Source organism: Hermetia illucens, chromosome 2, assembly GCF_905115235.1.
Source record: "Hermetia illucens chromosome 2, iHerIll2.2.curated.20191125, whole genome shotgun sequence".
NCBI lineage: Eukaryota > Metazoa > Arthropoda > Insecta > Diptera > Stratiomyidae > Hermetia > Hermetia illucens.
In genome coordinates, this window is record NC_051850.1 from 163,571,676 (window position 1) to 163,586,538 (window position 14,863).

Here is a 14,863-nt window from a genome sequence, read left to right on the forward strand (position 1 = left end):
GTACCATAGTCTATATTGCTTTAGAATTCTAGGATGGGATTTCTAATCAATTTCTCCAATAGATTTCAACATCAACATAGAGAGTATTTTGAAGCCTGGGCTACGTATAGAGAGAAAGAGAGCTTCAAGATTTTTCGGTTAGACAGTTTCTGATAATGGGTCCATTAAAGAAATCATCACTGTCGACCCTCCGTACTCCCCGCCTTCTCTACAAATGTCATAACTAAGACCAAGTTCTAATCGAGAACTTTCATTTGATAACCAATTCGATAATTAAAAATTTTACACCCGCCCTTTTGCAAGTCATCGTAGAAACATGTAACTTGCTACATGTGTGGTCGTTCAAAGTTCCCACCTTCTCATTTTGTGTCAATCGGTGCAGCCGCCTCTTAGAAAAGGCGTGTGACAGACAAAAAGGCAGATATTGAACCAATTTTAATAAGGTTTTGTTTTACAAGCACAACCTGGAAGTAATTAGAATTGCTATACTGCCTTATTTCTTATCCTGATATCTTATTTATTATGGAGATGCCAAAGAAGGGTTCAAGGCAGTATGCCATTATTCCGAACTGCTATTTTAATGCTGCGAGGTAGATGCTGAAAATTACTGGCCGGCGTAGGATAACATTTTCCATGACATCGATCTGCAATTGATCAACTATTTACGGTAAAGCAGTGGGTAATGATCGATGCCAAGTTGAGCTTCAAGGGGCACCTGGACTGTTCTCGTGAAAAAGCAGCAAAGGGTAGTTCAGCCCACTGTCTCTACCGGAGAAGGAGGGTGAATTCAGGCGAAGTGACTGCGGGCTTCTTAAAAAGCCACTAGGAAGGAGCTGTACAGGAGATGCCAGCAACGGTGTGATAATTCCGAAAAAGGCCGCTGGGCCCATACACTGATCCCGTGTATTGAGAGATAAGTCGAGCGCAAACATCGCGGATACAATGAAGAACTTGAATCGCTTCGGATTGGATGAGTCTCCAGACTATCCCGAATACGCCGCTACACCCGAGGACCCGGAGCATGTTTTGTTCCACTGTCCGAGATTCGCGAATGAAAGAAGGAGGTTAAACGATTCCCTCAACAGGTGCCGTTATCGGACCCTATAATTTCGTAGAGGATATGCTGAGGACAGTAACTGCGATGCAGGAGAAGCCGAAGAAACCGGATCGAGCTCGGAAAGCATGGTGTAAACCAGAGGCCTCCTCACGAAGTAATACTTCACGGTGGTTCCGCCAGGATATGGGCGAAGAAGTGGGGGTGGTTTTAGTGGGTGAGGGTCCGACACACTGCTGCAACCTGGCACAGTAGCGTCTTTTTAAGATTTCCTCCTCTACCCATAAAAAAAAAGATATTAGAGAAATACTAGGAGTATAGTGTTGACATATATTTGCAGACTCGAAGCAGGCTTACGGCCACCAGATAGTGACGTACGCTGACAATATTAGTATTTCTTTCGATTTCTGCCTTGGAGACGCTGGTAGCCCTTGATATTATAATCAATTAAATCGGACTTGGAATAAATGAAACATCACTTAGACCGAATACTACTATTGGTGATTATAATTTTGAAAATATTGTTAGCGCGGCCGCGACTGGATGCTTTTGAAAGGAAGGCTCTATGTGGAATATTTCGAGCAGTGCACGTGGAAAATGAGTGGCGCATTAGGTACAACAGCTAATTGTATGAAATCAATGCTGAGCCTGAAGTCTCCACCGTGATACGACCATAAAGATGGTGTTTATCTATAGCGTGTGGATGATGCGAGAATAACTAAAAGGGTATTCAAAGGGAAAATTGGTGAAATGTGGTAAGTCGGAATACCGAGGGAAAGATGGAAAAAAAGCAATCGATGTCGACGGTGAAATATCTTTAAATACAAGAATTTGGGTGACACGGTCAGTGGAGCGAGATAGTTGAAGGCAAAATTTTGAAGGAAGCTAAGGCTGTACTGCTGCGAAGAAACCTTATTAAACTCAATATACTATCTTTCTGTCCGTTCGTTTGGCCATCTGTTTGTCATGCCGTACATCTCAGAAACGTTTACTCCTGTTGATACGATATTTGGTAGAAAGGGGACCTGTGAATCTCACTAAATGCTGTGAATAACATAGTTACACGTTGAATTTAAGGGGTCGCCACAAATGCAAAAGGGGAGTGTAACATTTTTTTTCACCGAGTATCGTGTGGGGTATCAAATGAAAGGTCACGATTAATACTTTCCGAAACCGATATTAATTTTGACATTGGTTGCCAAGGGGAGGAGTGCAGGGGTTCGAAAAGAGTAAGTGACCCTGGTAACGATGTATGTCGTTTCCAGGTCTACCATATGAGCGGCTGAGGGTCCTGCTTCTCCTGAGAACATCTTTTGATAGTTTTTTGTTTCTTCGATTCCTTTCCCATTACCCAAACCTATCTGGACTTAAAGGTAATTGCTAGAAGATTCTCAACAAAAGTGTGGGTGACATTGGCATAGCGTACAAAAAATTCCGCCCATACCCCGGGATCCAATGCATTTTCAATGTCAGACCTCCTAATCACGCCCCGAAGTGATAAAATTTTAGTAAGTTACAATTTATGGCACGGACAATATTCTCAGGTAATAAACAAACTATAAAATGTTGACATCGGCAGTAAAATTTAATCGACAAATGTAAAAACATCCCCTTCACATTGTCATTTCCAATTGACTCTATAGCAAACTTTTCAAGGTAAGAAGTTATCATTATAGAAAATCACAATTCCAAAGTATTCTATTTTGTGAAACTGCCCTACTACCGTCGTGCTTAACCTATTGCAAGGTATGTTGTGCAATCTCTAGAAATAGAAGCAAAATAAAATCGAAATGAAACATAAACCCAGCATTTTAATAGCCAAACCACATTGTTTATAGCCTAACATTTCATACATTGTATGTTCTAACGTTTTGTATTTTGTGTCCTTCAATGATTTACGATCGAATCGGAAGAGGAATGCGCGAATGCATTCAACAGTTTAATTTACAAGAAAATTTTCACAGCGGGCCCACGTCACGTTCTCTCCCGGAAAATTCTTATTTATTGTTGAAATGGAAGTTTCGCATTCAGGAACATAATAGGCCACAACAGAGTCTGAATAATGTTTTGAAAATTTAGAAAAAGCATTCCTTGATTTATTTACGCGACCACCCCCCAGAATTGAATTCTAATTCAAACAGAGCGGAAATATCCCTGAACACCCCAAGGAGTTTAAAAATTAAATTTTATATAATTTCGGAAATTCATTGTAATGTTTACCTGTTGGAGAAATGCAAATTGAGCATTTGTTCATGTTGAGCAGCTCCCATCGGATGGTTCGGGTACCACGGATTCATGCCGGGGTTCGACATAGGTCCAGGATACATTGTGTTGTTTCGAGGCGGGGGCCCGATATCCGGCGGATAGCAGTGGGTGTAAGTAGAATTAGGCGGGGGTAGCATTGCCGTTGCATCATAGTAATACGGGTTGGTTTGCTGGAACGGATGCGGTCGTATAAACTCTCCAGTTGACGGCCCACAACCCTCATCACTCGATGTATCGGTACAGTAGTTCCGAGAACATGAAGGCGAAGCGTAATGGCCTGATGGAGGGTTTGCCGTTGGATTACTTAATCCATGACAGTAGCTCGATGTACTTAAATTGTGCATATTTCTTTCGTTTATGCCTTCGTCTAAATTCCATTCTTCGTTGTAATCCAGTTCGGTAGATAAGTCACGTACGGGATGCTAAATGTATAATTGGTCCTTTGGACAGTCAAATACCTTTCCTGCGTCTATTTTCTATCAAAAGGTATTTTGATATAAAGCTCACTATTAACAACGCATCGAATCACCAAGTTTTCCATTTAGCGTTTGAGGTGATGCTGCAGTCTTCAGTGTAGGTTTTAGATTCAGGATACGCACTAGGCAGATTTACCTGTCAGATTCACTTTTACACTAACGATGAGAATACATAGTACGCAAAACATTGATATGATCTACAACACTTTCTCCAAAACTATATTTTCAGTCAGTTCACATTAGATTTATGTTAGGTCACCCGTAATTTTATATGGTACATAGCCGTTATTCCTGTAGTCGGTTTGATTTCTAGTAAATAAAATTTGTGATTACAATTGTTGTTTTGTATACTGACCCCAATGGGAACGAGATCATAGTGGCGTGGTACAGCAAAGTTTCGCGAGATAACATATAGTCTACCAATGAAAAAGGTGGACAGTTACTGCAGTACACTTTGAAGTCAAATGTCTTGAAAACCATGTGATATTTTTAAATGAGTTATGAAGGAAAACACAATAACTCTTTACGGGGCTTTTCTACTGTAATTAATTCTATGGAAATATTACAGAAAAATACAGTGACAACTCTCTTAGCGAACACCCCTAATAGGCGGACGCTCCTCTTGAGGGGACAATTTTTCTCTGATTATGACTTTTTTGTATATGTCAGAACAATTTGCCTCTCTGGGGCGGATAGCTCTTTTGACCGGACGACGAAACATAATTTTAAGTGAAAAATCGTACAAAAGAATCAAAATGGGGCGGTGACATCAGGAGCGAACTAGAATTAGAAACGGTGGTGGAAAACCTCAACACGATCGTCATTCACGCATATGAGGCCAGCTGTCCGCTTAAGACAGTCAAGTCATCAAGGGATGTACCATGGTGGAACAAGAACCTAGCCGGAATGAGAACAGAGGCACGAAAACTCTTTAACCGGGCAAAACAAATCGGGGACTGGCAGAGGAATAAAAATGCACTGACTGCGTATAGCAACGCCATCAGGGAAGCGAAACGGAACAGCCTTAGGGAATTCTGTGAAGGGATTGAACAGATCACAGAAGCAACCAGGCTGTACAAGGCTGTAGCCAAAGACGGGGGAATATCCTCTGTCTGCTTGAAAAAGGAAGATGGGACATTTTCCGAGAATGAGGAGGACAAGGTACACCTGCTTCTCAGAACTCATTTCCCGGGGTCCTACCCCTCGGTGGCAGGCGACAACAATCTGCCTGACACCCCAACAACGAATGAAAGGGGAAGGAAGGAGAGCTAGAAACTAGCAAAAGAGGTATGCTCAGAAGCTAGGCTAAGATGGGCAGTGGGAATTTTTAAACCAATGAAATCTCCCGGAGTAGATGGCATTTTCCCAGCACTTATCCAGAGAGGCCTAGGAATTATCTTAGAGTCTCTTCTGAGGGTGGTAAGGGGGAACATAGCACTAGGTTACATACCAAGGGCATGGAGACGGGCAAAAGTGGTCTTTATTCCGAAATCGGCTAAAAAGGATCCTTCTCACCCTAAATCTTTCAGACCAATCTGCCTAACATCGTTCGTACTCAAAACGGTGGAGAAGGTCATAGACAACCATATTAGAACTAACATTCTCAAGCGTAATCCCCTACATCACTGTCAACACGCTTACCGGGCAGGACGGTCAACTGAAACTGCTCTGTATCAGCTGACAGAGATACTACGGCACGCCATAGAAACAAAAGAAATTGCACTGTGCGCGTTTTTGGATATCGAAGGAGCATTCGACAACACATCGCACACAGAGATACAGGATGCCCTGAGCCGCAAAGGAGTGGGAAACACCCTGGCACTCTGGATGGGCAAAATGCTAGAGAGCAGACAAATAGAGGTACAAATTCTATTATCATGAACACCACTCAAGGCTGTCCACAGGGTGAAGTATTATTGCCGCTGATGTGGAGTATGGTAGTGGATGAACTCCTGGACGTGTTAACTAATACTGGAATACAAGTCCAGGGCTACGCGGACGACATTGTTCTAATCTGTAGGGGCAAATATGAAGATACCCTATGTGATAGAATCCAAACTGGATTAAGGGTTACTACTGCCTGATGCAGGAAGCTGGGACTGTGGATTAACCCAACCAAAACCACCATAGTACCATCCACTAGGAGGCGTAAGCTGGATCACCTGAGAGCCATAACATTACATGATATGGAGGTGAAACGAGAAACAGAGGTCAAATATTTGGGAGTTACACTAGACCAAAAATTACTCTGGAAGACACATGTCGGAAAGTCACGAGGGCTCTGATGACTTGCAGATAAATAGCAGGAAAAAAATGAGATTGCAGCCCGAAGATACTACTTTGGATATATATTGCAATAGGAAGGTTAATGATTACCTAGGAGCGGTAATCTGGGCAAAAAGAACCAAACTCAGCGCACAAGCCAGGGAATTACATAAGCTCCAAAGGTTGGCTTGCGTGTGTATCAGTGGGGCAATGAGGACATGCCCAACGGCATCCCTGGAGGTCCTTCTGGGATTAACCCCTCTCCATCTGCACATACAGATGCAGGCAAGGAGATCAATATTCAGGATGGCCGGTAGTATGAGTGAGGCGGGGAGCTGCCTAAATCAAAGGAAGATTGATATTCTTTCTAGGCGGTATCCTGAATTACTGATACCAAGGGATAACATGACAACAAGGTTTCACTTCGATAAGAAGTTTGAAACACGTTGGAGTAACAAGGCAAACTGGGAGAGCATGGCTGCGACATACGGCTTAAACCAGCAACTGATTACTTGGTACACTGACGGATCCCTCACAGTAGAGGGAGCGTCATTGGTGTCATTGGTCCAAGGAAAATGTACTCTGAGCCAATTGGCAGTACACGACCATATTCCAGGCGGAAATATACGCCATAGACAAATGTTCCTCATTTAATCTGCAAAGGAACTACAGGGGGCAGAACATAGCTATTCTTACCGATAGCCAAGCAGCGATCAAGGCTCTTAGGTCCAACCAGGTGAATTCTAAACTGGTATGGGAATGCCTTAAGAGACGGAATACACTCGGCTCGTCCAACAAGGTCTGGATACTTTGGGTTCCAGGCTATGCTGGGTTGGAAGGCAGCGAGGCAGCGGACGAACTAGCCAAGAAGGGAGCAGGGACGCCTTTACACGGGCCAGAACCCTTCTGTGCAATCGGAAACAGTTTCATGGCTATGAATCTAAGAAATGAAGAGAAACGGTTGAGGGAACTATATTGGGCGAGCCTACCAGGGATGGAGCAGTCCAGGGTGCTTATTTGTAGATACGAACCCATGCGCACAAAGGATTGCTTAAACCTCACCAAAAAGAACCTCCGAATAGTGGGAATTCTCATTGGTCATTGTCGGCTGAACTATCACCTAGGGAAGCTAGGGATATCTACGGACACTGCCTGCAGGTTTTGTGAAGAGGAGGACGACGCCTCTATACACGTCCTGGGACAGTGTCGGGCACTTGTGCAAAGTAGGTCGAGACATCTGGGAGAACACTTAATACCAGATGCAAAGCGGAAAGATCTGGAAGTAGGGAACATACTAAAGTTCCTAATGGTTACAGGCCTGCTTGAGATACTATGATCAATAGGTACACTATAACCAGTAAAAGGGGCACAATAGTTCTTCAAGGACGTGGTGCGACTTTCCCTTAACAGAAGAATAATAATAATAATCAAAATGGGACACAAGAAGAGTTCTACGGAGGATGAAAGGCGACTGATATGGAACAGCGATACACGGGAAAAAATTAACAAAGTTCAAAATGCGATTAAACACAACCAGGAAAATAAAATTTTTCCAAATTCAAGACTTGGCCAACAGCCAAGAAACACCACAGAGAGCGAATACTCTTTAATTGTTCGACAATCATTGTATGTCTCTTTCGCTACTTCCACGCAAATAAGAGCCACAATGCAAGAAGTTATGGTGTAAATATATCTGCCAGAACCATCAGACAGCGAATTTTTACGACCAACCTCAGAGGATGTCAAAGACTGAAAAAAATCAAAAGTTACACGTAGTAGCCAGAAAAACACGGCCAGCCTTCGTCAGGAGCCATATTGTCTCTCCTCTTTCCTTTTGGTATTCAGTTATTTACAGTGACGAACGAAAGTTCAACTAATGCCGTCCTGAAGCAGAACTTGTGTGTGACATCCTCCCGATAAGAAGTTGGATCCTAGGTTCACCAGGAAGTTGCTGAAATTTGGTGATGCTAGTGTTATGGTATGGAGCTATTTCAGCAAATATAGAGCTGGGTTTATTTGCAAGGTCAAGGGCAAACTCAAAGCTTAAGCCTAACAAAATTTGCTGCCAGAGCACCTTCTACCATTCCCGGAAAACCTCCCATTGCCAGTTAATTCAAAGGCAACTTCCCAGCAAGACAACGCGCCATATCATAAGCCGCGATTTGTACAGCAAGAGTTCAAAGATGGGACCATTTCACCCATGGACTGACCTGCATAAAGCCAATCAGGATATTCGAAAATCACAAGAAGTGACCAGTCAGGCGCTAACTAAAGAGGAGGAGCGAAACTGCCGAGAAACAATAGACCATGGAGAAGTCATAAGGGAAGGTGTAAAATGGTAGCAGGAGGCCATGTGAAAAGGTACGAAATAGGAGGAAGAATTTTGTAAGCAAGGTGAGCATGCCTGGCAAAACAGGGCAAAGCCGGAGGTGACTATTCGAGAAGTGGGAAAGTGTGAAGTGGCGAGAAGCGATTGATAAGAACTTGAGACCTTCAAGGAAAGAGCTAGCAATAGGCATATGTTGGATTTCAAGGAAGCAATTTTGACCTGTTATAACTTTGCTAGTAATAGTGCGATTTCTGTTTCTTAGGATCAAGTTCTATACTAGAGACTACATTGCTGCAATTTCGTGTTTATAGGATGAACTTAAGGGGAGTTTTGCAGTCAATTACTAAAACTTATAGTAGTATACCATTATTAACTTTATTTGAACAGATATCGGTATGGAGGGTATTTCGGAGCCTAGGCACCAGATACTGGCAGCTTCGTGTTTTTAAGGTTTTGTGTGAAACAAAACCTTATTAGAATCGAGACGGTGTCTGTCTGTCTGTCTGTCACACCCGATTTATTCGGAAACGGCTAGACCGATTGTCACGAAAATTAGTGAGAGTATGTAATCTGGTGTTCCCTTTACATGCAGTGGCGCCATCTTATGTTAAGTTTAAGGGGGGGGGGGGGGGGGGACGAGGGGGCTCCCCATAGATGTGAATGGAGGATACAATTTTTTTACCTTTTTTGTTGTCACAGAATGTCGCCATGTGGGGTTTCAAATGAAAGGTCTCAATTAGCACTTTTCGAAACTGGGTCAATATTTTTGATGTTGGGTCAAATATAGGAGAGTGAGGGCTTTCTGCACCTATCCAACCGAAAAATCTGAATCACAGTGGTGCATCTCTACGAAATCTAGGCCTCAAAATATATGCGGTTCCGATATCTGCACAAATAAAGTTAATAATAATGTATTTCCATATTTTAGAAATTTACCCGGAACCCCCCTAATGTTCATCCCAGAAGTAGAAGTGGCATGCGTATAACGAAGAACATAATGCATAGTTTGGTCAAGTTTGAAGAAAATCCAACCATTATTTACAAAGTTATAGGGGGTGAAACTTTACAATTTTTTGTGAATTTCGTGCACTCTACAGCCTGCATTACGTCATCATCACATACGAATTCGTCAATACCAGAACGAAATGAGTTCTTATGAATTGGGTCGCAGAGAATTATTTTATTTTAGTTTTTTAGCGCGAGCTTCCGGTATTTCGACTTGTTTTTCAGATTTTTTGGTTGGGTAGTTTCTGAGATTGGGTCCGTTAAAGAAATGATCACCTTCGACCCCCGCACTAACCACCTTTCCAGCAAAAGTAAAAACTAAGACAGGCTTCGGAAAGTACTACTCGACACCTTTCATTTGATACCCCACATGACTATATTTGGTCAAAAAAAGGGTACACCCTCCTTTTGCATGTATTGGGACCTCCCCCCCCCCTAAAAATCGCCGTAGAAAGATGTAACTCGCTGACTGCGTGAGCGTTCACAGTTTCTACCTTTCCACCAAATTTGATGTCAATAGCTATAGTCGTCTCCGAGAAAAAAAAGAGGGACAGACAGGCAGACGATTTTAATAAGGTTTTGTTTTCCACAAAACCTTAAAAACAAGTGCTCAAGAGTTTGTTAATAAGGCAGAAGAACTTTGGAAACCCGTAATTTTTTGTGACGAATCTAAATTCAACATTTTCGGTTCAGATGGCCTACAATTGGTATAGAGCCTAAGTAGATCATAATATTAAGCCAACAGTTGAACACGGCGGTACCAGCATTATGATGTGGTGGCGTCTGAAGGACCAGGATTACTGCCTATAATCCAAAATAACATCACTAAAATATATTAAGTTGACATACTAACTCAGTACATACCAACTACGGTTGCTATATTGAGTTTGTCATCTGATATAATATTAGACCATTATAATGATTCAAAACACACATCCAGGGTCTTTTAGGAATAGGTCCTCCTTAATATCAAAATTACTCTTGCTTAACCATCTAGGAGCCCGGATTTAGATCTGAACAATTGTGAGCACACGTCCAAAAGGAGGTACGCAAAAGAGAGGCAAAAGGCAAAAAAAGGCTTGATGAAGAAGAACATAAACGTTATCTGGTAGGCATTCCTGCTGATGTTACCGAAATGCTCGTAGAATCAATGAAAAGAAGACCTCTTGCAATTCTAAAAGTTAACGGCCACCACACAAAATATTAATTATTAATATTAATTATTAATCATTATCATAAATTTGTTCTCTTTGTATTGAATTTGAATTGTCCAAGTTTTTTTCGACTACGCAAAACGCCCATTTTTTGATTGTGTTTTTCTGTTTAAAGTAAAACTAATTAAATAATAAAAATATAAACTGAATCCCGAGATATTACTATCCAAGTTTTTAATTGGTTCGCTATAGTTGAAAACAACGCCTTAGGCGTCCTACAGGCAACACGGTCTACTTGCATTAATTGAGGCAGAACGGAAGCTACCTTACACAAATCTGGTGTTAATTGAGTCAGCTGTAAAAATCTTTGGTAACCAGCTCCGAGGTGTATCTCTGAGTTTGATCGGTTAATGATCAGAATGAGAAAGTAAATTGGTGTCAGTTATCGCATCCAAGATATGATCACCAAATCACTTTTCTCAAATTCAAAACTGTACTTTCAAAATTGCTAAACTTATTTGTTGCGAGATAATGATCTAAAATTTTCACGCGAAATACATAAAATAAATTTACTGTTTTTCAGCTATCAATAAATATAATAAAATCTGAATTTTAAGATTTTAATGGGTGCTTTGTAGTTGTGGGAGACTAGAGTCTACTGTCTAATTTTTGATAGCCCATATTCGGTAGTTTTCCATTCAGCACAACTTTTCATCTTAGCACGATGAGTATTATAATTTCCAAGCCTTTTGCAAGTATTGACACTACCCTTGTTTACACAATGTAACATTGTTGGTAGTTACAATGTGAAAATAGGAAATTATCGAGAAGATTGCATGACGCGAAAATACTGATTACGTGCTGTCAGGGTCACGCAAATAAAATGATTGTTTATTGCATTAAATTTCTACTTATCACTTATTGTTCTCAACGTAAAGACACAAATAATTATGATGGAGATTAATAGTAGCTTCGCGGCGGTACCAGTACTCAACCAGTAATATCCAAAAATTACTCTTACGTAACCGCAGAACAAGCGAAACTTGTAGCGAATGTTTTCTATGTGTTCATCTCATCACATGTATCTTAATATTTGACTTGATTCTAAGCAATGGTGGAATGAATATCTGCAAGACAGTATTCTCAAAGAATAAATATTGTTTTATCTTGCAGCTGAAGTCTGGTATACTATGTATAGGGTGGACCAAATTCCGCTAACATTTGGATCGGTCCCAAGAGGGCATTGAAACTGAGGATTAACGGAAAACAAAATAGGTATTTAGTTATCGTTATAATACACGGAACAGAAACTAAGCTCAAGCTCGAGGCAATACGTTCAACTTAAGGGGGTCATCCAGTGTGAAGGTCTTTTATTTCGCTTTTTTTTTGGGAATTTTTCGTGAAGAATTGGATAAAGATATAAATACGAAGAGCAGAGGTACAGCAATGATATCACTAATATCAAGCGTGAAAGCTATGCGAGGGCGACGGCCATCTTCAAAACCGTACAAGCAACGAACTGCTTCGTAACGAACAAAAGTGTAAAATCCATGGGCTACACACCCTTTATATCGTTTAGCACATCATGAGGCTACGGAGTTATTAAACATGTTTCTCTAAACTGGGATGAGGAAAACAGACAAAGAAAACAAAGATCTGCACTTCCCAACGGGCCCGGTTAAGCTGACCTTTCTGGGGAAATCCTTCTTGCACATGTAATCATAGGGAAAACTTACTTCAAAGTAGATCATTTTAAACAGCGAGAGCAACAGTGTTACAAATGCGGATACCTCCGGCACATTGCCAAACTATGCAAAACTACAAAGCCGAAATGCCTGGACTGTGGAAGCAGTGAAAACTGCGATGGCACATCATGCTCCAAAAAATGCATACTATGCAATAGCACAGAGCATAATGTTCGAAATAAAGAATGTCCCAAATGGGCTGAATATAAAAAGCGATAAAAATTACAGCAATTAAGGAAGCCACAAAAAATGTTAGGAATTATTTTAATGTAAATGACAACGAGATTGAGTACGAAAGGGAGTTTCCACCTTTAAGGAACAACTAAAAATTGTTCATCGACAGACGAGTATCACAGCATAATGTTCAAAGCATCTCTAACTGCAAAGAGGATGCTATTCACATGTACAAGAGAAATATACATTCTAGCACTCCAAGAAATATTTTCCATTCATTTCAACTCTATATCCAAACTATTAACAGACAATAGCCTGATACACAAAGTGGAGGAAGATGGTTTTGGAGGGGTGGCCATCGCCTTCAAAAATGATATCATATTTAAAGAAGCTAAATACGATAAGATATCAGCATTGCGGAAATGTGTAGCCTTCAACCCAACATGACTGTGGTATCGGTTTTTTGCCACCCTCAAATGAACGTCTCGCTCTTTAAAAAAGAAATCAAGAAACTAATTGCTTCTCTATTTAACCGTCCCAATACGATGATCCTTGGCGACCGGAACGCCAGGTCCATAGCCTTTCGGGATACTGTTAACCAGGCAAAAGGTAACATACTACTAAGCGAGCTTTGTAATTCTGACTTTCGAATACTAAATAACGATGATGAAAGCTTTGCAGTAACAATCCTAACAAAAAGTTTCATGTCCTCAGTCCCGGATAACTCCCTTATCAACTGTCTGGCGCTCTCCTGGCACTGGAAAACCTCAGATGGCACCTACTCAAACAGTCATCACAAGCCAATTCTCCTACAAATCATCTACAGTCCAACCAAGCTTCAAAATTGCCAAAAACAAACTAAATAACCTAATTGGAAATATGCAACCATAGGACAGCTTTGAAGGCTTCACGCATAGTATTCAAGAGAAAATCAAACTTGCAACATTTAAGACACCAAGGGGCAGGAAACCCAAGGCTTGGTGGGATGCGGACCTAAAACCATACTTTTTAGAAAAAATTAGTGCTCTAAGGGATTTTAGGCCTGGTTTCAGGAACTTCCTCAGAACACGAAAAGCCTTAGAAAACTGGAGGAAAGAAATTAAGAAAGCCAAAAAGAAACATTGATATGAGTTATGGAACGAAATGTCTAAACAAACCCCCTTTGAAATAAAAGAGCATAAAAATGGTACCGGTTCCCAAGAAAGCTAAGACCCCTCGGATATAGTACACTACAGACTCATTTCTCTAATTAACGTGTTTGAAAAAATTTTAAATGTCATGATGAAGGTGGGACTCACATTGTTTATGGAAACTGAGGATACTCTCTCAAAACACTGCTATGCCTACAGAAAAGGTAGATCGACCACATCGTGCATAAATGAGTCTCTAAGAGTCAAGGGAAAATAGTGAAGGCTTTTGCATTGGACATCAGCAACGCCTATGACAGAGTTGACCTCAGAACTTTGGCCAATATTATGAGAACGAATAAAATCCCAGCTGACATCTACACGTGGGTGTTGAGGTTTTTTGAATTTAGGCATCTGATGCTGGACGAAAGGTCTGAAACAACTAGAAATGGCTTACCACTCTTTAATTTATACACAACCACTTTCCATAAGAAAACAGATGAATCTACCAACATGCTAATGACTTTCTATTACTAGCAGCAGATAAAGATAACCAACGTGTCGTCAAACTTCTACAGAACCAAGTCAACATCTTCCTTAATGTGGTGCCCTTAGCTTACCGGTTAATCTTGACAACAGCGTAATCACTTTGAAAAAAAGCAGAATCGCACCATGTCACATTTTAGCCAATCGAACCCCGCTTAAGCAAAATAAGGAAACCATTTTTCTGGGTAGGACAATAACTGCTTCTGTGTCAATTAAAAATCATACCAGCAATATGATCTGAAAGGCGATAAAAGCGGCAAGAATTGTCAACTTCTCGACGGGCTCCAAACCCAAAAAGAGCAGTTCAACGGTTTCAACAAAATCTCCGAAACAAATAAGTGGAAACTACACATATTACAACGATAATACCAATTTGACCAACACAAAACTACTGGATATACAAGGAGGCTCAGCTATAAAGGGTAAATTACCTATACCATCGAGTGACAGCTGGCATACATAGGCATAAAGCCTAGCCATTTTTCCTCTTCACGTAACGTCATCGTAAGCCGGACCAAGGAACTTAGCTCTCTCTGATGTAGATTACCGGGACATCGTGGGACAACGACAAACACAACAACAACAAAGACACCGTATAGAGGTAGCCTCCCGATTTTCCACAGATGTTTCGGATGGGTAGTTTCTGAGAATGAGTCCGTTAAAGAAATTATCACTTTCCACCCCCCGTACTCCGCACCTTTCCATTAAATGTCAAAATTAAGA

General features: G+C 41.1%; 1 protein-coding gene across 4 annotated transcripts in view; it reads right to left on the reverse strand.

The window, feature by feature from the left end:
• LOC119647813 (aryl hydrocarbon receptor nuclear translocator-like protein 1) overlaps positions 1 to 14,863 on the reverse strand; it is a 222,400-nt gene that overhangs the window by 81,308 nt on the left and 126,229 nt on the right. For 3 of the 4 annotated variants that reach the window (XM_038049036.1, XM_038049035.1, XM_038049037.1), the window contains exon 2: positions 3,275 to 4,104. The exons of the other annotated variant lie outside the window; for it this stretch is intronic. In XM_038049036.1, coding sequence (XP_037904964.1) covers positions 3,275 to 3,663 — 389 coding nt within the window. In that variant the 5' untranslated portion in view covers positions 3,664 to 4,104. The remainder of the gene's footprint in view (positions 1 to 3,274; positions 4,105 to 14,863) is intronic. 4 annotated transcript variants of the gene reach the window in all.